At 37.9% G+C, this 23,778-nt stretch overlaps 1 protein-coding gene across 2 annotated transcripts in view; it reads right to left on the bottom strand.

The window, feature by feature from the left end:
* The window catches only part of Myoz2 (myozenin 2), a 40,310-nt gene extending 27,409 nt beyond the window's left edge, over positions 1-12,901 (bottom strand). The window contains exons 1-3 of one of the 2 annotated variants that reach the window (XM_003476818.3): positions 12,709-12,901; positions 12,084-12,172; positions 2,441-2,610 (exon numbers count right to left, since the gene is read on the bottom strand). In XM_003476818.3, the coding sequence (XP_003476866.1) occupies positions 2,441-2,610; positions 12,084-12,159 (246 nt within the window). In that variant the 5' untranslated portion in view covers positions 12,160-12,172; positions 12,709-12,901. Of the gene's footprint in view, positions 1-2,440; positions 2,611-12,027; positions 12,173-12,708 lie in introns of those variants that run through there. The other variant, XM_013140798.2, reaches the window with a different exon arrangement.
* Positions 12,902-23,778: the final 10,877 nt, after the last annotated feature.

Here is a 23,778-nt window from a genome sequence, read left to right as displayed (position 1 = left end):
TTTATAGCTGATGATAGAGTCAGGAAGGCCCTAAGTCTGGTCACCCAGTTCCCAGGCCAGAGTTACCCTTAACTTTACCACAATAGGTGTTGGTGGTATCATCCTAAGAGCTCAGTTTCAGTCTCCTTTAGTATATTGTTTTTTTTTTTTTTTTTGTCTTTTTCCTTTTTATCGGTACCAGGGATTGAACTCACGACTGCCTGCTTGCAAGGCAGGCGCTTATGCCGCTGAGCTAAATCCCCAGCCCAGTATATTGTTGCTTAAAGCAAATCAACATACTTGTTTGAATAAACTTTCCTCACTTGTAAAGGACAGTGAATTTCATCAATGTTTAGAGTTCATTATGTAATTCAATGCAATATGATTTAGCATTATTGTTTATTGTTCTAAGTTATCAGCATTAAATTATTTAACATACTTGGTTGGGCCTAATTTATTTACTTTATGCCCAATATTTTAGGGATAGTGAAAAATTCTCAAGACAAACTGGAACATTTGACCAAAGATACACAAAATTGTTGTCAATAATTGAGACACTGGCGATAAATAAATTGTGTACATGAGGATATTTTAATGTTTTTTATTTTGGGGAAGGTCTTGCTCTGTAGTTCAGGATGACCTTGAACTTGCTATGGAGGCCAGACTGGCCTGGAATTTGCACTTGTCCTGCTACCTTTGCCTCCTAAACTCTAGGATTACAGGTGTGCACCATCATGCCCAGCCCATAAGAACATTCTAAAGCTCCTTGTATCTTTCTCCGGAACTGTAGTTAGAGTACTATTCTTAGAGTTGTAAGTAGATGTTAGGAAAATTGGCATCATTCATTTGCTCACATGTCTAGCCTTGTAGATGATTTTTCAAGACTTTCTTTTTTTTTTTGTCTTTTTCATTTTTATCGGTACTAGGGATGGAACTCACGACCGCCTGCTTGCAAGGCAGGTACTTACGCCGCTGAGCTAAATCCCCAGCCAAGACTTTCTTTAAGCTACCTTATTTTAAATTATTTTATGAAGTGTCTTCTGTTGTCATTATTAAAAGAACGTGATTATATAATCAGACTATGTCAGATGAAGTAGGGATTATTTTCAGCTCACACTGTGTTAGCCACGGGCATTTTCTGATAAGAGGATACTGTGCATAGTTACGGGGTAACAGAACATTTTTATCCATAAATTCAAGTGAAAAATCATCCTTCAAATCCTAACTACTATGGGTGTGATTTGATGTCTAATTGAATCTACAAATTAACCACTTAACCCAAAGATGTGAAAGATGGTTATTAATGTGAATTTTTTTTTTTTATTTACCACCTTTTTTTTTTTTCCAGTGCTGGGGACTGAACCCAGATCTCACACATTTGAGGCAAGTGCTGTTTCACTCAGCTATGTCCCAAGCTCCCCACGCTTTCATTTAAAATATCCTCTCAGCCCCTTAATAAGCAGAGCAAGAGAAATAGAAATTTTGGAAATTAGCAAACTTTGTTGTTTGTGAGTGAGCATGTTACTTTTTATAGATTGTTTTAGTAATTCTAGTGGAAGAATTTAGTAAAACCCATCTTTTGTGACAAGTGAACTCTCCATTCAAAACAACTTCTTAGCGACTGCAACTGGTGACCTTTGAAGTTGATATTCATAAGGAAACATAAAGAGCTTTCTTTCATAGCTATAGAAAGAAAACCTTCAGTAAATAAAACCTATTTGTTATCTTTTCTACAAGCTTTTCAAGTTTAGGCCTATACACAATTCATGTTTGGTTCCTCATGCCTGGTGTTTGATTTTTAAAACCATTTTCCCAAAGCTGATCACCTTCCTACTATGAACTTCTTCCTCTACAGCAACTCCAAGTAATAGTCTAAATGAATACAATGTTAATACCATATGTAAAATATAAATTAATTAATTTGATTTTTTATCTTACAGTTGAGGAAATCTTCATCCAAAGTTATACCCACATTGGTTTTGTCATTAGTAGGTATTAGACTTCCATATGCAGCGTGGAAGAGGTGCCTTACCAGGACACTGAGTGTGCAGTTCCCAGGCATTTTTCAGGGACAGTGTGTACTGAGCCAGTAAAATGCTTATCCTTGCTTTGTGGAGCGCTATGTGCTTTGGAAGTGTTTCCATCTGAAACATTTAACTAGTGGCGATAAGACCATGGAAACTTTTAGTACCACTTCTCTCTGTTCCCTCTCTCTCCTTTCAGCAGAACAAATCAGTTTCTCAGTGCCAGATCTACAAGCTTACCATGTCCCATGCTTGTATCATACATAACACTGCTTTTGTCTAACCACCTAAAGTATTCACTATCACGAATAAAAAATGTCTAACAGAGTCAACTGAAAGAAACTAAGCAGAGTAACTTTTTGGAGAATATAATAATACATACAGAGCTACATATGTCACCCATTCATTTAGATGCCACGTGGTCAAGTTGCACTTACATTTATTTGTACTTTAGTTTCATAGTGGAAATTTTCATATGTGTATTTGTCGGATCTTCTTTGACGCATCTTGAATAACCTGGCACCGCGATTACTGAGATGGGACAATTCTTCCAACATGATATCTCGGGGGATACTGACTTTCTTGCCAAGGTCAATGCCGTCTACATCTGTAAAACAGTTTCATTTGCATGAAAAACTCAAAGTAAACATTTTCTAGTGCTTTCCTAAATTTCATAATTTGTTGTCTGCTGTTGTAGCAATTTAAATATGGGCTCCTAGTCATGCAACATTAGGTCAAATACTGCTTCCACCAAGTTCTAACTGCATAAACATGTGTATGTTACTTATTTTGCCTAAACCTCAATTTCCTTGTCTCTAAAGCACATATAATAATACTACTACTAATAATAATATGTACTACAAAGTATTAATAGAATTAAATGAAATTCCTCATATAAATCATTTAGCCTAGTACCAGGCAAATAAAGTGAATACAAATTAACTAATTACTATTACTATGGTTTATTTCTACATTTACTGAGTTTTCAAACAGCACTGCTTCATTGTTATACTAAGAAGCTCTGCTTTTGTCCTCTTGTTTTTAATGTGTCAGTTTGAGCTGTCCCTGTTACTGAAATAGCTACCCTTTCACATCACCCTATTTCCCAGTTTGAGTCTAAATATTATTCATCCTGTACTCAGCACTAAGAAATTTATGTAACGTAGGCAGATGATAAGTACTGAATGGCCACCCTTCCCACCCAACTCAAATGCCATTTCTGTGAGTTACTTCTCTAAAATATCTGTGTGGATGTTCATGGCTTATGTATATTCCCATAATACAGAATCACATTTGTTTTATGGCCTGAATTTTCTTTATACTTTAATATTTGGGCCCCATGTGTCTAAAATTAGTAGTTGTTCAGAAAATAGTATTATTTTCTATTTCTGTTACTAAAGTGCTTTTCCAAAATTCAAAAGAGATGAGATTCCTTCCTTTCCTTCTAGAATCAGGAATATGTTTTTTGTGTAGTCCACAGAATCCTTTTGCAACTGAAGACTGCTGTTAAATGCTCAGGAAGAAAAATTAGGCCACAAAGAAAGTAATTACTTTGATTGCTTGAAGCAACAGTCTTTAGATGATATGATGGGTTAGCCATAATAATTAGGCTTTTGGGAATGTTTAGTATAAAACAGAATCATTTATTTAGTATTCTTTCCATTTTTCTTTGAAAAGATCAATTTCTTTACATGTTTTAATACTACATGGAGAGGAATTCCATTAAAGTCTTAGTATTAGACTTCTGCATCTGGGAAGATGGGGTAGACACATTCTTTCTTTCCTATACATTGATTAAGCACAAATAAAAATCCTGGGCATGATGTATAAAGGAAGAGTATGAAAACTTAGAGAAGTGAAGAGGAGAAGGCAGCCGGCTAAGAGCCCAGGAGGAACACGGCAATGGTTTCCTCGGGTTTTCTTCAGCTTCACGTATCTCAGACTTGAACCTGAAGGAACGGGCAATGCAGGAACACCAAAGGCTAGAAACCATAAAGCTCCAACAAAAGTCTGTTCTTCTAGTCAAAGGGCCAGGAAAAGAGCAGCCTCACAGGATAGAAAATATTTAGACAACAGCCACTGTACTTTAGCCAAGCATCACAGAAAAACCCCTGGCCCTCTCACCACAGATGTTAACAAAGACCAAATGGACAGCCCAGAGCTTCCCTCTGCAAGCCTGTAGCCTGGATTACCAGCACTCCTGGTAGCTCGTGGAAGGCTGGAACTTTCTTCCCTGCTGCCCTGTAATAAGCTCTTCCTGCAGTATTCCTGGAGACAGGGTGGGAGTCTCAACTCCTGTGCTTTCTCTTCAGTAACCAGTAGGATACCTTCAAGTTTCAGTGAGGGCCAAGGGGGAACCTCAGACTTCTGCCTCTTCCCAAAATAATGCTTGATCTGGATCTCTAATATGTTAAAACAAACACAACACAAAACTGTGCTTTACAGCTTCCAAGGTTAGTAGAGAAAGCCTACAGGAAAGGATTAAGACAGAGCAGAGGGAATGAGGGTATTTCATGAGCTGAGACATCTTGGGATCATCTGGCGGCTTGGCTGGGTTCTACGGACTGTCTTTATATTTGGCATCTCTGTCATTGTGGGTTTGTAACATGGAAGGAAAACCTGGGTTGTTTTCAGTGGTTGTAGGAGTATCACTCAATATACTAGACAGTGACAGGAGTGGGTTATTTCAACTTGTTTGATTCTTGGAATCATGATAGGAAGCTCCCTCTGGATCATAAAGGATACAAGAGATGCAGTGTGACTCATTGTAATTAGTATGATACTAGAAGAAAGAGAAACTTGTCTTGAAATGCAACTAGAGTTCAACTGATGGAGGAGAAGAAGGGAAGGAAAAGGAGGAAAACAGACGACTAATACAGAAAAATAAAAAAAAGAAACAGACTTTTGTCCACCAAACCTCTTTTTAGAGTTACACATGTAATTATGTGTTACAAGTAATGTTTTTAAACAAACGTTTTTTTCCTGAGAAGCCTCTCTAATGGCACAATTTAAGAAATATAGAGCATCCCAAAGAGGCAAACACTATAGAATGCAGAGATGACAATCTTTATAACAATGGGAGCATTCTCCTTACAATGAAAGCTATAAGGATTTTCAGTGAGGAAACCAAAATAAGAATTGGATTTCTCCCTTTCTCTTTTTCCTGTTATCAGCTGGAGCAATTTGTGTTATAAACAATTAAATTAAAGCAGGACCAACAAGTAAGAATAACATATTATACTGATTTTCTTTAAGTTCAAAGTTTCAAGTTATGGCAGAAGTTTAATTTGAGGGCCCCAAGACAAAAATTTGGAAACTGGCTTCTTTCTTCCTAACAGCACTTATTTGAGTGACTCCACTAATGTTTCTAAAGTGACCATGTGAGTTTTAGTAGCCCCTGAGTTTTGCAAGTCTTCTGTGATTTGTTGATGGGAGTTAGTCACTTTTGTGATTGGTCCAAGTATGTAATCTGACCAAGGCCAATGAGCAGGAATAGATGCACCCTTCACTGCAAATGTACCAAAGATCCTCTCCTTTCTTACTGGATGTCAGGACGAATTATATTGATTAGGAAACTGCTGGCATGTCTATAAAGACATGATCGAGTAATAAAGCCAGGTTTGAGATAATGCTGACCCAAGAAAATCAGAGTAGAGACCAGCCACGTGGTCCACACATACACTGTAGGACCAGGCTTTGCACATCGCCTCTGGACTTTGCATTTGTGCAAACCAGTAAGTTTTCTCTGCTGTTTGAACTAGTTTCTGGTTTTCAGTTATGTTCAACTAAAAGCGTTCAAACTGATACAGCCACTCTCTCTTATCTTACTGATGTAAGTTCAGAATGCACATTAAAGATGGAGTTGTAGGGAAGGGTAAGACTCGCTCACCTAGATGCCCAGAAGTGATATCTCAAAAAGAAAAAAGGAGAGAGAGAAGAAATATTTTTAAAAATGCATTTACCCCTAGCTACATACTCATTCAGGTTTACAAGAAATAGTCAACTCCACAGCAACGCTCCACAAACACTGCCCCATCCGCTGTGAGTCACAAATGTGCAAAAGAGGCACACACAATAATTGACCAGCTTGCAACCTCTTTTCTTACTCATCACATTCCTCTTCATCACCTTTAAGTCCTCCTCCTCCAATGTTAACTGGCTGTAAGTGACTACGTAAGTGACTGAAGGTATTTCAGATGTCTTAGGTGAGAAGCACTGAATGATCACTCCCTGGAGCTTGCACTGATTCACAGGAGGTAATGCTTACATTTTCGGGAATTTTCAGTACTTACAGCAAAACCATCATTCTTGAAATTGAATTATATACATCTAGTTATTAAACAAATCACATTAAAAACAGCAAAATTATGCAAAAATACCAAGTTATAATCTTTTTGCTACTTTTTGCTATTATATATGCTTTCAGGTTATTTATATCTGTTGCATCTGCATGGTTGGCAACACTGTAGTATTTTCTATCACATAACTGTAGGGCATAGTATTTTTGTAATGTTGCATTTAGAGGCTCCAAGATGGTAACTTGAAATTGGTCACAGTAGTTTTATGTCCAGCACACAAATTGGCAAATTATACAGTGCAAAGTATTTTTTCTCCCCACAGAACTAGTTGTTAAATATTTACTGGCATGCTACTGGGCATATCCATCAATGTCAAGAATGTTTTAAATCAACATACTTTGCATAAATAAACAAAGGACATAAACTAAATTATCCAAGGCTTCCTTCTGACCCTTTTAAATAGTTAAGTTTATGACGTCAATGAAACAGGAGTTCCAGGACCACTTGTGAGTTGAGAATCTAATGTAAGATCACACACATTGCTCAGACTTTCAGTGAAGAATGCTGTCAACTGAGCGGAGAGATCCCGAGTTCAGCTGTCTCCAGCTTCTTATTGTAAAACCCTGCATGGGGATTTACCAGTGCGTTTAATCTTAATGCCTGATAAATGACATGTCTTATTCAGGGTACACAACCTTGCTGTCTGGCTTAAAACGTTGTCTTTGTGGCATTAGATCATCTATTGAAAATAATATTGCTAAGCATACTTTCCTACTGGTGTCATTTATAGTGATCCAAAATTGTAGTTAGATCAGTGAATCCAATCCATAGTTTGAAATATATCCACTTACAAATTATTGTAGTTATACAAAAGGTCCCTTAAAACTATTTCTCTGTGTTTAACTGTCAGTTGTCATTCTGATAGAATAAATAAAACCCTGGGAGGAAGCTGGGTGAAGATAATTTCCATTAAGGTTGGCTTATTTATTTACTTATTTATGTATAAGTCTTATTAAGACAAAGAGATTCTGTCTACACTTGCTTGGGACTTTTCTGCCTATTTACTGTCAACCTATATGACTAGAATAGTAACCCATAAAATATGTATTACTATATAAAGTAAAAATATATATAACATATAAATATTATACATAACAAAATATCATAACTCAGATTGTAATTTGGGGTAATGCCTGAAAAATTCCAATGGATAAAAAGGGTTTTTTTTGATAAATTTTTTATAGATTAAAAAAAGTTTTGAAACCCATCTATATTGTTTTCCTATTTCATGTATTTTTGTCATGATTTTGAGTTCTGAGACTATTTCATATAGTTTGCAAAACTGTGTCAATAATGAAAATATAATTTAGGAGATGTAAAAATTATCTAAACATTTAAGATTACCAGTGTATTGGATTATCCACATGAAACTGTACAAATGGAATATTTGTTACTATTTACAGAATGTATACTAACAACATAGTAGAGAGAAAAACCAGGATAATGAAGCTGGGCACATGGCAGGTGCCTCCAAGTCCAGGTAACTGGGAAGCTGAAGCAGGAGGATTGCAAATTTGAGCCCTGCTCAACTTTTGAGTTTGGCTCAAAACAAAACAACTAAGATGATGAAATGATACAGCTAGAATTAAACTCTTCTGAAAGAAAAGATGAAAAGAGGAAAGAAAGAAAAGAAAGAGGGATAGAAAAAGAAAGAACAGTAGGGCAATGGACTAGAACGGCTAGAATTAAACTCCACAGTTTCAACTTTAGTGTAAAATATGATTTAGCCTAGAGCTCTGGTAAGTTTTTTGGAAGACCTTTTAAGTTTAGGTGCTTTTTTTCTTGGAGATATGGGAATTCTAACGTGAATTATTAAATAAAACAAAACTCACAAACATATACACTAAATCATTGCTTTTATCCCTGGCTTTTTATATCTGATGTGAGGTATATCTGGCCTTCCTAGCTTCTTCTTGGTGTTGAAAGTTAAGTAGTTTGGATGTGGGCACTTAAGGAAAGGTCGGAGAGAGCTTCATATAACCTTTACCCTGAAATTCTAGACTCTGTACATTTTCAACGTGTTCTTGCAATTTATTTCACTATTATCATTTCTTTTGTTACTGGTGAAAAAACTCCAAAATACTGATCTCTGACTTCAGTATGGAGCACAGTATAACCGTGGAGTTTTCGAGTTAGATGTGTCAGGCAGCCCAGCCTGCCTTGTTTTTGTAGTGAGGGCTCAGAGGCCAGGCCTGGAACCCAGGGCTCTGATTCCCTATCAACAGCAGCACTCCATTGAGAACCTGGGCTTCCTGTTTTCAGACCACAAAGCTAAACTCTTTTCCTGAAATTACAAAAATAATCTGCCCAGTTCTCGTCTGAGTGTGGGGGAAAGCTGTTTGCCAGTCCTGCAAAGTAAAACAAAAACAAACCAAAAGCATACCCAAAAAAAGTCGTCCCCACCCACCCACGCAGAGTCCAGGTGACAACACTGCAGGGTGATTACAGAAGCAGCCCAACGAGGCTCTGTGGTCTTCTTTCCTATTTCTGGAGCTCTCATTTTGAACTGTCAGCAACAAATCTATGCTGAAAGTCAGGGCATGTTGTCTTCCCAGTTTCTTTTAGGGTAATTAAATTCCAGTTATTTTTCCTGACCATTTCTAAACAGATCCCAGTAGCTCCAGGATGCAGCTTTTCACTGCAGTCTCTGCTCCCTACATCTCTTGCTCTATTTATTACTTCCTATCCCTTTATCCTTCGTGAGTCCTCTTGCTCCTCCAGTCTTCAAGTTGGAAATGAGTCACTGAGGGAGAGAGACGTATGATGCACACTGGAAAACATCTACAAATCCAGGATGACTGCACAGGACTGATGAGTTACAGGCCATCTTGTCCTCACAATGAATTTATGCACAGAGTATTGCAAAATACTTCTGGTGTTCTTGTCTTTTACAACAGCATTTGTTTGGTGTTAGCAACTGTGGCTGAGCTACTTTTGTAGAACTTTGTCACAGTAGTAACGCAGGACAGCTCTACCAGTAGCTTGACTGCTAATATGATGAAGACAATGATAGTCATTCATCACTGGCAGCACGAGAAAGGTCAACCTCAGAGCAGACAACCTTAGTGACAGGGAGACTTTATACCAGTTATTTATTGGACATAAGGTATATTTGCTTCCAGTGTATAATTTAACACCAAATCAAAATACATCTATAAGGAGCAATATTATAGATATACTTAGTAGAAACTGGAAATTACCTATCTTTTAAAATTCATCCTATCCCATCAGCACCTATAGCCCAAGGATGGATTTTTTTTAGTAATTCTTTAAGGTTATTTCTCCTGTAGAATAGATGATTGGGTATAAAACTCTCCCTATTTGCTGTATTTTTCTACTGATTTAAGTCAAAGACTCACCAGCTGTAGTCTGCTTTCTATACCCTGAATTTGCACTCCATGTCTAACTGATTCCTTGTCACATTTCATTTTCCTACTGGCTAAATGTTTTGGGGGTATACAACACTAAAACTAAGTTTAATACTGCAAAAGTATCCTGATGCACACAAAAAATGGGGAATTACAAAGGGGCTTGCCATAAAGTGTGATCTTGCCTGGATTTGATTATTTAGTTATTCTTAAAATCAAGATCAAAACAGTTGCATATTTTGTATTAAATTACCTGATTTTTACTGCTGGAATGCGTGTAACTGTATTGAGGCTTTTTAAAAAGAAGTGTTTCTTTAAAGTTTTTTCATGTATGTATCCTTAGTGGGAAAAATGACCCCCTTTCCCACCCCAGCAGCTCCAGAGGTCTAAACACCATGTAGAGTACAAATCGTAAACTTCATGAATGATGTCAGAAGAAGAGGGAAATGAGGTGTTTGAGCTGCTTGACAAAGTGCTCCAGCTGTTTGCCCTGGGATGAGTCTAATTATCCCTGGGCTATCTGGGCTATGAGCTATGGCAAGGGCAGGGCATATGACACCTTGTCCGGGGCTGGAGCTCATATGAGCTGGGAGGAGGCTTTGCCAGTCTTAAGCATCTAGATTTCCTGGCGGTGAGGTGTAGTTTTCAGGATTCTTTCCTCCTTGGGGTATCATTATGTTTTTCTCCTATATATTTTATGAAAGCAATAGCTGTAATTCTAAAAAAAAAATTAAAAAGACTTTTTACCTTTATAAGTCTAGACCAGGGCTAACACAGAGTAGAATCAATGCTATAAAGTGAAAATAACTTAAATGAGTTTATTTATTATTTATTTGTAATTCTTAATTATATTATTATTCAATTGGAAAATCTAAAGTCTATTTTTTTGTTTGTTTTTATTTATTTATTCAGTCTTTTTTGAAACAGCATTTTGCTATGCAGTTCAGGCTGGCCTTGAACTCTCTTTGTAGCCCAAACTGGCCTGAACTCACATCAGTCCTCCTGCCTCAGCTTCCCAAGTGCTGGGATTACAAGTGTGCGCCCCCACACCCAAACTCTAGTTTTAAGACAAATTAGTTTCAACTTCAAGTGATTATCTAATTTTTTCCTTAATGAGCAGGAAAACTGTATAAACAATTTCAAGTAAAATACCTGAAGCAAGAAAGACAAAAAAGGTGCATACAAACTTAAAGAAGCACAGACTTTACAACTTTGAATTGATACAGTTTCAGTTCTGGTATCTGGTTCAGAATTTTTCCCATTTTATTCTAAATTAATTCAACATTATAATAAACTATGAGAACCAAATTGAAATTTTGTATTGCAGAAAATAGAAAACAAAACTTAATAATGAGACCTTTTAGATGTCATTGTATGGGGAGCCCATAAACATCTTTGGTTCTGTTCAACTTGCTTTATAGAAGCTGTAACATGAAAACACAGTACTCAACCCAGTTTCAACTGCCTCCCCATATCCTGTGTATAAGTCTCAATATTACCACAGGAAAAGGCTGTACTCCTTTGCCAATACAGATGACACAAAGGTACTTTCTGAAAATTCCACAAATATGTCTGGAATGGTGCAAATCAGCCCTTAGAAGGACTTCGATATTCTACCCAAACTTAAAAATTGATGCTATTTTTTGCTCATAAACAAAATTGAATTTCTTCTATGATACCAAAATGTGAGGTGTAAAACAAGGATTTCTAGAACTATTTGCAAATATTCCCTGAAAAAGACAGAGTAGAATAATACTTTGCACCTAATACATACTAAATATGTTTTGAGTTGATGTTTTAAGACCATAAAAACTTTTTATTCCTTTCAGGATTTATAAATAAAAGTAGGTTTTGCACGCAAAATGTATTAATGAATCAAAAATTGAAAACATAGGTTGCTTTTAGCAATGGTTATTAATTCTGATTCAATCCGTTGCTTTCATAAAAAGATGTTAAATACATTTTAAATGATTAACATCATATAAGACAAAAGAAATCAAGATAGACTATATAGAATGGATAATAAACACAAGATTGCTTGAAGCCTATCCAAAAAATGAGTGATATTAACTAATAATATGCGAGGCAACCCAAGCAGAATTTGCATCAGCTGTCAGACTGCTTCATTCCTTTTACAGCAGTTGTTCATCTGAAAATAGCTTCCAAACGAGCAAGGATGACTACAAAAGGATTCATTACCAGAGGCCTTTCTACAGGCACCCGAGAGCCCCAGGTTTCTCAGGATAGATCGGCAAGTATTTGAAGGAAGTAAACCATGTTAAGTAGTAACCAACATACAGAAGCCTCTCTCGAATGCTGAGCTGTCTAAATGAGATGAAGGGGTTTGGGGATACCATTTCTGTGGATTTCCTTCATGATGGCTGATGCTTGCTCTTTCTTCTGCTTCACCATGGCACTATGTGATAACATGGTTTTTTGCTCCCTGTTAAAAATAAAGGGACATTATTGAAAAATGTGAAGAGCTCAATTGGTGTTTTATAATCCTCCCTTTGGAAGAGAACATCTTATTCTTTTGTAAGAATTTATGCTTGCTTCCCACAGAGACTTTAACATGCATTCATTGTCTGGGGACAGAGCATGTTATTCATCCACGGGTAACGTGAACAGAGGATGACACTCAGAGTTTGAGACCAGCCTTATCTGTACATTAGTACAATGGTCATTAGGCAGTGGAAGAGCAGCCTCCTCCCCCCACCCTCTCTCTTTTCCATGGTGTATTTTTAATCTGTTATTGTTTCCTTGCTGGTCTTCATTTGTATGAGCATCACACTACATCACTTGCAGCAAAACTACAAGAATGAAGGAGACACAGATTAGCCCACAACTCTCTGGTGGTAGCATTTTAATATTGGCACCAACAGCTGTCTTTCAAAGCAAAGAATGCTCATTTGTGAGTCACAGCTCTGAGCCTCCTAGAGCAACTGACTAATACAACATTTTAGGAAACAATTTACTCACCTTGTTGCAGGACTGTGCTTTTCAGCAGGGCTGACTCCCAACTGTAGAGGAAGACTCTGGAGATGAATATGGATGGCACTTGGGCCCAGTGGGTTTTATCCTTGAACCTGGGACGGCATGGTCCCCAGCTCTGACTCAAACTGGGGACTGAGGCTTTCTGCAGGGACCGGCATCCAGCTGACATCAGCTGACTATATATAGCACAAATACTTCAGCTACTCATATCTTCCTGGCGAAAGGGAGGAACGGGGAAAGATTAGGTTCTCTCCATTGTGTGTCTAGTTTGTCAAATGGCTGGATGAAATATTCATTCACCGGACATGCAAAAGTTTTTATCAAACACCTTTTATTTGAAGACGTCATTGACAAAAGGGGTTTTTAAAACTACAAAACTAGGCCTGGAGACACATGCATGTAATCCCGGCACTCTAGAGAACTGTGAGTTCAAGACCAGCCTGGAGTACACAGTGCATTTAAAACCAACCTGGACTACCTAGCTAGACTCTATCTCAAAGAACTAAAGATTTGTAAGACATAATTCTTATGTTACATATTAATGAGCAGCACGTACATAAACCAAAATAGAATGATAGGTGATTTGTCATTAAAATTAGCAGTGTGGACAATAATATCTATCAAAAGCAAACAAACAAATCAAGGTTAGGGCTAACCCTTACCCAAACCTTAGAATTTATGCTAGGTTTATAAAAATAGGTAACATTTAAAGTTGAAATGGAAGAAGTTTGAAATGGACAGTTACAGGTTGAACTATGAAACTGAGTACTAAAAGTACTTAGAATTATATTTGGGTCTCACTTTTTGAAGAGACTCCATAAGGAACAGTACCTGTAAAGTCAACCACTCTCCTGAAGGCTTGAAATTAAGGACTTCTATTTAGGGGATTAGTGGGAAAGAGATTTGCAAACTTCCCCATCTTGGCCACCCTTCATGATCTTTGGGCACAGAAACACATTCTCTCCTCTGGGAATTTTCTTTTACAACTTCTTATTTTCCAGAACATGCTACACCTACTCCATGTGGCTCACTTTCTTGCACACTCAGGACTCTGCTCCAGTACTGAGTCTTTATGAAAACCTTCCCCAGGCATCTTGCCTACAGCCCTTTAGTCCTCATCCTGCTTCATGTTTCTATATCTTTTCATGTAAGTCAAAATGAAAGCCAAATGGCAGTAACAGAAATGCCTCTAAATGGAAACGAACAAAAAGACAGGCTCTGCTTCACAGGTAAACACGAGGTATGGTGAAATGGCTGACCTAATTATCACAGATGCGTGTACCTTCTACCTTTTTGCTGTATTTTTCTTAAAATACTGACCCTCGGAGACCTGTTGGGGCCCATTAGTATATTTGTGCTTTAGCCAGCAGGACAAAGAAAAAATAACGAGAAATGGAAAGGCACACTGTCTTCCTTTCAAAATGTGTTAAGTGTGTGAACATGTGTGTGTGTGTGCGTGTGTGTGTGCGCACACATGTGCTTCTGACTTGGGATTGAACCCAGGGCCTTTGCACTGAGGTTCATCTTCAACCCTGTTTAAAATTTTAACTTTGAGACAGAATCTCTCTAGGTAGCTAAGTTGCTGAGGCTGGTCTTGAATGTTCAGTCCCCCTGCCTCATCCTCCGAGAGTGCTAGGACTACAGGTGTGCACAGAAATGCACCACTAGAACATGTCTTTATAATGTTCGTACCTTTCCTGTTTACATTACACTTGGCAAAGCTTAGTCACATAGCCATATGTAGCTCAAAGGAGAAATGCAGGGATATGTAGTTTGTATTCTATGTTGCTATGGAGTCAAAGTCAGGAGTAATTTACAAAGAAAGTAATGGTCACTGAGTGGACAACTGTCAATGTTTGCCATAGAAGATTTTAGCTTTTAAAAATTTACCTATCCATCCTCTATTTGCTTTCCTATTCATGTAAACACCTATTTACCTGATATATCTTTTTCCTATTAAAATGGAAACTTCTGGGCTGGGTATGTGGCTTGGTGTTAGAGCTCTTGCCTTGTATACTCAAGGGTCTGGGTTCAGTCCTCAGCAACACACACACACACACACACACACACACACACACACACACACACCAAAGAAAGAAAGAAGGAAAGGAAAAAGAAAAGAAACTCCTAAACTAAAGATACAGTTCAATAGGAGAGCACTTGCCTAATGTACAAAGGCCCTGAGTTTGATCTCCAGCACTTTGACAAAAGAAAAACAAACAAAAACCAGATTTAAGAAAATTTAGGAGGCAGTGCCGTTCATGGATTGTGGGGGCAGAAAACAAAGCCACACCAAGAAGCGAGCCTTCCCTGCGAACGAGCGCCATGTATGGGCCGCCATCAGCCGGGGGATAGCCAGGCCCTAGCCCCTTCCATTGCATGGGCTGGCCAAAAAAGAAGAGCCAATATCCCACTCCACACTGTGAGTGACCAGCTGATCTGGAGAAACATAGACTATGATGAGAGCTATTGAGGTGAAAAGCAATTTCATGCTTGTGGGGTTTTAGGGTTTCACTGACCTTGCAGATGTAGGGCCAGTGGTCTGATCAGCTATTCAGAGGATGGTGGTACACAGTGTGGCATCGAGGTGGGATCTCTTTCTGAGGGTGGTGGCCATTGTTAATTCCCTATCATCTTATTCTGAAGTCTTGTGTCACTTTCATTGTTTTGTTGGGTTGGGGTTTTGTTCTGTTTTGTTTTGTTATATCCAATGGCTAGAACAACTATTTCAAAGATAGCAAGATATGTTATGGTAGCCATAATATATCTGGTTTTGAAGTCCTTTATTGCATTCATTGTATCATTTTTGTTGGTTCTAGTCTGTTGTTTGATTTTCACTATGTCTGAAGGTATCTGCAGCTATTTTAAGGACATTAAGAAGCTTTATGGTAATATTGTTGATTTTATATTATTTTGAAATCCTGTGTCACTTACACTGGTTTGTTTTGACTGGTTTTATTCTTGGTTTTATCCCATTTAAAATAAAAAATAAAAAATTAAAATAAAAAATAAAATAAATTTAAAATAATAAAACAAAATAAGAATTCCAAAAATGTTTAGCCTTTTTCTCTATTTGCAGCATTTTGAACTGCATCTGGGATATGATAGCATGTAATATTCATATAGATGAAGTAGTTGGGGTTTAATTTATAATTGCATACGTTAATTGTCTGCTTCAGTAGTTTGGCATAATTTTGGATATCTCTTCTTGTTATGTGAAATTTGTTGGAATAAATGAATAGTGGTTTAAGTATAAGAAACTAGTAGCCATTTATGGAGGAAGTATTTTATGAGATGGAAATATATTACAAATTTCAGTATCTAATCAAGGATTGTAAGTTTAAGATAACATCTAATCAATTAAGTTACTTACTACAATTGCTTCTAAGCAAACACTGAAAACTAAAATCATTGACTAGTGTTATAGCTTGTGTCTAAATGTCCCCTCAAAGTCTCATGGAAGCATATGTGAGGCTTTTCAGAGGTGGGGATCTAGAGTGTGTGATGCTGGAATCAAGGGAATGTAACTACTAAATTAGTCCACTTACTGATATGGCATAGTTTTGAGAGTGGATGATGGGAAACTCCTCCTGGGTGTGAATGCTACTTACCCTAAAGGGTAACTGGTAACAGACAGAGAGTCACTGCTTGCTTTGCAGCCTTCTGCCTTCCATGAACAGTTTCTCCTTAATGATGCCCTTCCGCCACACCACTCTACTTTGGGGCCAGCTGATTACAGACTGAAACCTCTACAACTATGAGCCAAAATAAGTTTTTCTTTTTTAAATTTTGGGTATCAGGTATTTTGTCTCAGAAAAGGCAACCAAGACAATAAGTTACCAAGAAATTATTTAGTCAAAGCCAATGAACTTAAATTGCATCTCAAGATTATTCAATTATCCTTATATTTCTGGCTTCTGTAGTGTGATATTAGTCAAATCTTCTAAGTTCTTAGTTTTTTCATCTGTAAAATGGAGATTACAGTCTCTGCAACATAGAGGCAAGGACGTTTTACATACAGCAATTTTAGAAATTCTTTATATTAGTAAAATTTAATAAATGCTTATTTTTCTTTTAGTCAAAATTAATTATTTAGAAGAATTAATTGCATTATTTAGCAAAAGAAAAGCAGACTAAGAAAAGTCACAGTTTTCCTATTTGGTTATCGTCATGTTTCCAACTTTATGTTTTATGTAGTTATAAAGGTCAAATAACATTCTAAACAGTCAACAAACATGTTAACTTTGGTTTTCAAAGTGAAAATAGATTTTTTTAAAGATTTAATAAGTTTTACAGGATGCAATATCTTACTTGTTTTGTTCACTTCTCAAGTAGATCATACTAAAAATTGTCTTGCTTTAGTTTTAAAGCTCGTATATGCATACTAGATTTTTGAGTTATTATTTATTTTGAAAAAGAAGAAAGAACAAATGTTCAAATTATAGTTTTAAGGCAGCGTGTCGCATTTTATCTATGAACTTCAGGACATAAATGCTAAACTTTGAACAAAACCTCAGGGGCTATTATAAAGCATGGTCAGAATGAACATTTTGGAAGTTAATGTATTTTCGTTTTAAATCAAGTCAAAGCTAATTCATTTCTGTGTTAACTGCACAGAGATAGTACTAAATTAATTTTCCTCCACCCTAATTTGTTATGTTGCTATTGCTATCCCTTTCTCCTGGGCCGCCACTGCTGCATTTCTATGACTCAGGACTCCGTCCTGACCCCCCACATCCTTTGCCTTATAAATTACTGAAGATACCTCTACCCTCAAGAACTTAGTTCCTACCTTTGGCCTACGCATCATTCTGTCTTTGGTGCTTCTTCCTAACTCTAATTAAAATGGAATGATATTTTATATTTTCTCAAGCTGTATTTTAAACTAATTGATACTAAAGACAAAATATGACACCTTCTCCTACAGGGAAAATAATGGGATTCTAATAGTAGAACTTGGTGTTTTGGTAGTATATTGAGATGGTAGAGACTGTTAACACCCCTGTACCAAACTATTTCCACTGTTGGAGCTCAGTAAAGTTGTATTTTCAATTTCTTCACCATTAGCTAAAAGAGAAAAGAAGATGACTCTCCTGCCATATTACTACCGAACAAATCCCACACCACCAGACTATGAAAGGCAGTCTTATCCGCCCAGGGGTAAACATGAGCACTTAGCCAGCTGGTAAACAAGGTCTACATTGATCTTCCTCTAACTGAGCACTTGTTTTTAAATTCTGTGTTTCTCCTTGTCCCATTTACAGTGTCTATTAGGTAGCTGTGGGCAGCTAAAGATTAGGGCAGGTTTGGGATAGAGCAGGATGTGGAAGCAATTGTTTGTTAGGCAGGCAAACACCATATTACTATTATTGAGGCTTGGTCCTAGATTAATGCACAGGTAACCCAAAAAAGAGCAACTGCCAGATGAACGTGCAGTGATGAATCAAACAGTCTATCATCTTGCTAACTCTGGAAGGAGAGAACTGTTGGAAACAACCATCAAAATGCTGTACAAACTCACGCCCAGGGAAGCTGCCCCTGGATGCACAGGTCTTGGTTTGTGCAAAATTCCTTTTATCTCTTCTTAGTGTTCAGTTGCTTGCATGGTTTCTGCTTTTCTAAGGTGAAAAAGTTTCAGCCCACAAATGACCTTCCCGGGCTATGATAACAACAGAATACCAATAAGCAGTGCCATGATGACCATTTTCCAGAGCAATGTAGAACAGTACAAGAAAGTCAAGTGAGTTGATTACTGAGTTCATTACAGTAAAGACCTAAAGGCGACAGGAGAGCCAAGGAAGTATTAGTACCACTACTGAGTTCGTGTTTGTTAGGCATGTTTAGTTATGCTTTACAGATGAGAACACTGAGGTTCTGGGAGCTTAAGTAAAATTCCCAAAGTATCTACTTGTAAATTGCAGAGATGAAATTAAGTATGGATTCTGTTTGATACAAAGCCTTTTGCATTTATACTATCTTGTGAAGAAGTCTCTATTTTCCTAATCTCTGTCACTTGTTATTAATATACAAAAACCTGTGATTAATATTTATGTGAGAAAATAAAGAAGCAGAGTTGAGAACTGTCAGAATAATTATAGCTATGTACTGATTTCCTTCAGAATTTAGCATCCAAATGCTGGGTTTATTTTGGCTCAGGTGATTTTACTTACAGTATTTCTGGGTCTTTTCTCACTTGTGCTTTTCTGACTTGCAGGCTCCTGGAGTTCTCCATGGTGTCTATTCTCAGGGTGCTTTCCTTTCCCTCAGCTGTGCAAACACTAAAGCTAAAATTCTGAGCGTAAATGAATATGCCATTTGTTACCCACACCTCCCCGCCTTTTCCTGGTCTCGGCATTACAGTGTCATAAACCCACTTACACCTTCACAACAGGCATCCAGTCCAACGCCATCAAAACGACCCATTTATGGGGAAGTGCCACCATTCATTTGCCTTGCTTTGTAAGTTTGTTTCTTTTACTAAAGGATATCCTTCCAGGCTCAAAAGTCTTAATGCGAGCTGGGAGAAAATGAGGGGTAAGCGAGAGGAACCCAGTGACCAGTTTGTTGAGCACAGAAGGTAAAGTCATAGGTTGGGAATCTGGGAAAGAAATGAAGTTCCATATGCAGGAATAGTAAGAAAAAGGTTGCCAAAGAAAACCCACAAATTGTTTTTTTTCCTTTGGTTGCATAATCCCAACATTTGTCCAGAACTTTGTCACACTTCTTTCATGATTCTAGCCAGCCTGTATTTTTCCTAAACAGATCCAAACTACAGAAGCTCTTTTTTTAACATTTTTTGCAAGTCTTTTCTTATGTACAAAGTTAGCATGACCTATTTAAATAAAAATTCATTAAACAAAATACAAAGTTTCTTAAAAAAATGAAATGTCAAGAAATTTACTGACAACATGGACTTCACAGGCAACTGTCACAGATAAGTGTCTGCAGCATGACTGTTACCTCTGACCATCATGGTATCAACACACTGAGGCCTCTCTGGAGTGCAGTGCTCATCATAATGCCTGGCATATGTACAGTGTATAGTAAATGTTAGCCATTGTTACTATTAGCATGAAAAACTTTCACTTCAGCATAAATGTATGAAAGATAGCAAAATATAGTAAGTAATTATAAATAATAATGTTTTAAACCTCATTTACAAATGAAGCAGAGAGAGGTGAATTCCCATGTTTAAGTTCACACACAGAGAAAAAGTAGAGTGGGTCCTTAACTGAGAAAGACACGGGTACTACTGTTTCATGAGTAAAGTGTATATAGCTCAGAACAGGGATTGTGAAGGAATGGAGCGTCCAGAATGAATGGGTGGGAGTGAGGCAACGTGCCTGTCATCCCAGCATCTTGGAAGAGGGCAGAGGCAGGAGGATTGTTGGAGAGAGTCTAAGGCCAGTCTGGGCACCATAGTGAGATATGATCTCAAAAGAACAAGGAGAAGAAGAAGTAAAACAGGAAGAAAGAGAAGGAGGAAAAACAGGAACAAGAGGAGGAGGAGGAGGAAGGAGGGAAGGAAAATGAAAGTGTATTTTATAAGGAGTGATTTGTCAGTGCATTAGGACCTAACCAACCAAATCTATTCTGATTCCACGCTCACCATCATGACTTCCACGAATCTACTGGTTTCCTGTGTAGTTTGTGAGAATCTCAAACCATCTACTTTTTTCCCTTCAAGCATGTATCATTTTAAAGTAAAATATTCAGAATCAGTTAGGAAAATTGGAATAGAAACAAGATAGTTCAAAGAAAAAGAAAATTCAAGATACAGCCAAGATCTTTAAAGGCCATAGTGGACAATACATGAGACAATGTCATTTGATTTGGCAAGAAATAGATCATTGGAAGAATTTGGGGACACTTCAAAATGAGGTATGGTAGTAACCAAATCCAATTAGAAGGCGTTTAAGGCAAGAATGAATGCATGGGACGTGTAAGCAACAAACATAAACACTGCAGATGGTTTAACCTACAATGCTTCAACTTTAAGATGGAGAAACAGCAATATGCCTTTCATAGAAACCGTATATAAAATTTTGAGTTTGGACCCTTTTCCCAGGCTGGCAATATTCTGAACAATCCTCTCTTGAGACACTGGGCAGTAGCAGGGAGCCACAGCTCCTGGTTGGCCATACTTCAGTGAGGGTGAACACTTGAGGCTGTGTGATGTTTTCTAGGGTAGATACACTAGGTACATTTTGGCTTATGATATTTTCAGCGTGTGATCGGTATCTCAGGACATAGCTGTAGAGATATCTGCATTTGAAGGACTGGCTATGAACTGAAGGTGAGAGGGAGTTCAGTTTCTAGAAAAGAAATCAAGTTGTACATGTGTATGTGATTATCTATGTGTATTTTGGAAGTGGAAACTTGGACATATTTGGAGATAAAACAAGTAAAACTTCTGGTAATTGGAAATCTGGAGTAGTTTGTCTCTGAGGCTTGAATTGTGGACTCTCCTCTTTTATTCCTCAGTAGATGGAGTCACTTTGTAATTCCAGGGCTTAAGATAGCACTGGCATGTGGTAAGCATGTGGCAAATGCAGCTGGATAACATAGGACAGTGTTTGGCACACAGCAAGAATGCGATGCACACTAGCTCCTTTTTCCACTTTTAGCTCACCCATCCATTCTCAATATCACCACTTGATTCCATGTTGTGGGGGATAAGAAATGGTGATGTTTGGACGTTAGCAACTCTCTCGAAGTTGCAAGGATGTGCCTGCTGTGTAAGCATTGATCAGCTAAACACATGTTAGGCAAAACATTCCATCTTCAATATTCTCTTTTTTGAAGTATTTTCTTTTTTCTGGAACATCATACACCGTACTTACGGTTTCCTCTCCTGTTTCTTTTCAGCTCATCCGTTCAACAACTGTTTTCTGTGCAGGTACCGTATATGAGAGATTCTGGGCACTGGGTAATAAGGCAGGTTTTCAAAATTCTAGTGGGAGGAACAGGCACTGGACAAGATAAACCGGTAAAATGTGCTGCATGTCAGATAGTGGGAAATACAGAGAGAAATAACAAAGCAGAGAAGGCAGGCCACATTGTCTGGGGAGAGACTGTGACTTTTCATAGACGACGGGAAGGTAGTGTTTGAGTAAATACCTGAAAGACCCATGAGCCAGCCATGAGGGTACAGTAAGGTGTGAATGTCCCAGGCAGAATGGATAAGTGCAAAGGCCCTTACTGGGAGCGTGCCTGGCAGAAGTTAATATGACTAAAGCAAAGTAAGGGAGCCAAAAGCCAAGAGATGAATTAGGAAGGTAACGCAGGCCTCATCATTCACAATACATTGGTTTTACGGTGCCTGATATAAGAGGTTGTGGAAGAATTTTGTCAAGAGAAATGATAATACAATTCTAAATTGCAGTATGATCGCTCTGCTTGATATGGACAGAGAGAGAAGCAGAGAGGTCATGTAGAAAGCAGTTGTAACCATCTAGGCTAGATGTAGTGGTTGCTTGGTTACTGCAGGTAGTAATGTAAGTGACGGGAAGTAATCAGATTCTGGAAGGGAGGACCAGTATGACCTGTTGGTGAATTAGATATGGAATGTGAGAAAGAGAGGGATTCCAAGTCTGAGAAATGGGAAGGATGGAATTGCCATTTTCTGAGACTTAGGAGATTCTAAGGGAACTGGGTTTTCAGGGAAATATCAAATATCTAAATTTGTATATGTCAGTTTTGAGATGGAGATCTCAATGGAGATGTGATATAGCCAATAGGGTATATGATTTCAAATATCTGGAAAGAAGCCCTGAATGGAAATAGGAATCTGAGGCTTTCCAATACTGTTTAAGTATACAATTAAGCCTTCAGACTGAATGAAACCCTTCCTGTTGGTTTCTGTCCAGGAACTCGAGGTCTTATTATTGAAATTCTCATTCTCTGAAGCTTTCCTCTTTTCCCCCTCCACTCATTTATCTCTGGTTCTTTCCTCTTCTGTTACACTCATCAAATCTGACCAAGAAACATGATATATATTTTACAACTGATTTATATTGATCAGCTTGAGACAAAACAGTGGATAAAATCTACTAACCTCATGGCTACTAGGAAACAATGCGTAATAATGATGGAGAGAGGACGGGGCCAAAGACCAGATATAGTTCCCAGAGTCATGCCCACATGCTCCTAGCAGTGTGCTTACTAATCTCCCACGTGTTTCTCAAGCCAATTATGTTGACAATGTTAATCACCCCAAATCTATCCCTTTTCAACTTGACATTGTCAAACCATCCTAGAGACAGTAATAAGGTGATAATTCTGCCTAAAATGATGTAACTATCCTGTCTACAACAGAAAAGTCTCAACAGTTTCAGAATTACTCAAAATTCCTACTCCAAAGGCTCTTTTGAGATTCAAGGCAAACAGCTATAAATCCCTATGAAATTCAAAACATGATTTACATAATCCCTAAATATAATAGCATGGAGTAAACATTTCCATCCCAAAAGAGAGGAATAAGGGAATAGAAAAGATTCAGACCAAAGGAAGATTGAAACCCAGCAATGCAAACATTAAGTCCTGCAGCTCAGTGTCCATCCAGCCCTGGGGCATGTGGTGGAAATATGTGAGTTTGCAAAGGCTTTGGTGGCCCTACCCCTGTGACCTTTTTGGTTGATGCCCACATAGCTTCTCTCTTGGGCTGGCTCCACTCAGTGCCTTCAGCTTTCCTTAGCAAGTGTTCCCATTCATGTCTTCTCCAACTTCCCAGAACCTTCACTGCAGTGTCTGCTTCCCTCACAGCTTCATTCATTAATCTCTCAGGTGCTACCAGCAGCTACTAAGATCCCATGATGCATTGTCGGGCCTCCAAGGCCATTCTTTATATGAAACCCTCTATGATCCCTATAGTGCATGTGTAACCAGCACCATATGGCCAACATTAACGTTTGTACAAGTGTGAACAGTAGCTGGGCCCTCTTGGATCACAGCTGTAGTGTCTTCTGAGTTCATGGATGTCTGAACATAAAGAAATATTTCCCTAGGCACCCCTGAGTAGGATGATGGCATGAGGCTTTCTTTGAAAAGAAAAAC

Source organism: Cavia porcellus, unplaced genomic scaffold (assembly GCF_034190915.1).
Source record: "Cavia porcellus strain 051 isolate PalLab524CR breed Dunkin Hartley unplaced genomic scaffold, mCavPor4.1 scaffold_14, whole genome shotgun sequence".
Taxonomy (NCBI): Eukaryota; Metazoa; Chordata; class Mammalia; order Rodentia; family Caviidae; genus Cavia; species Cavia porcellus.
The sequence above is the reverse complement of the archived record's forward strand: the minus strand, read 5'-3'. Positions and strand labels throughout refer to the sequence as shown.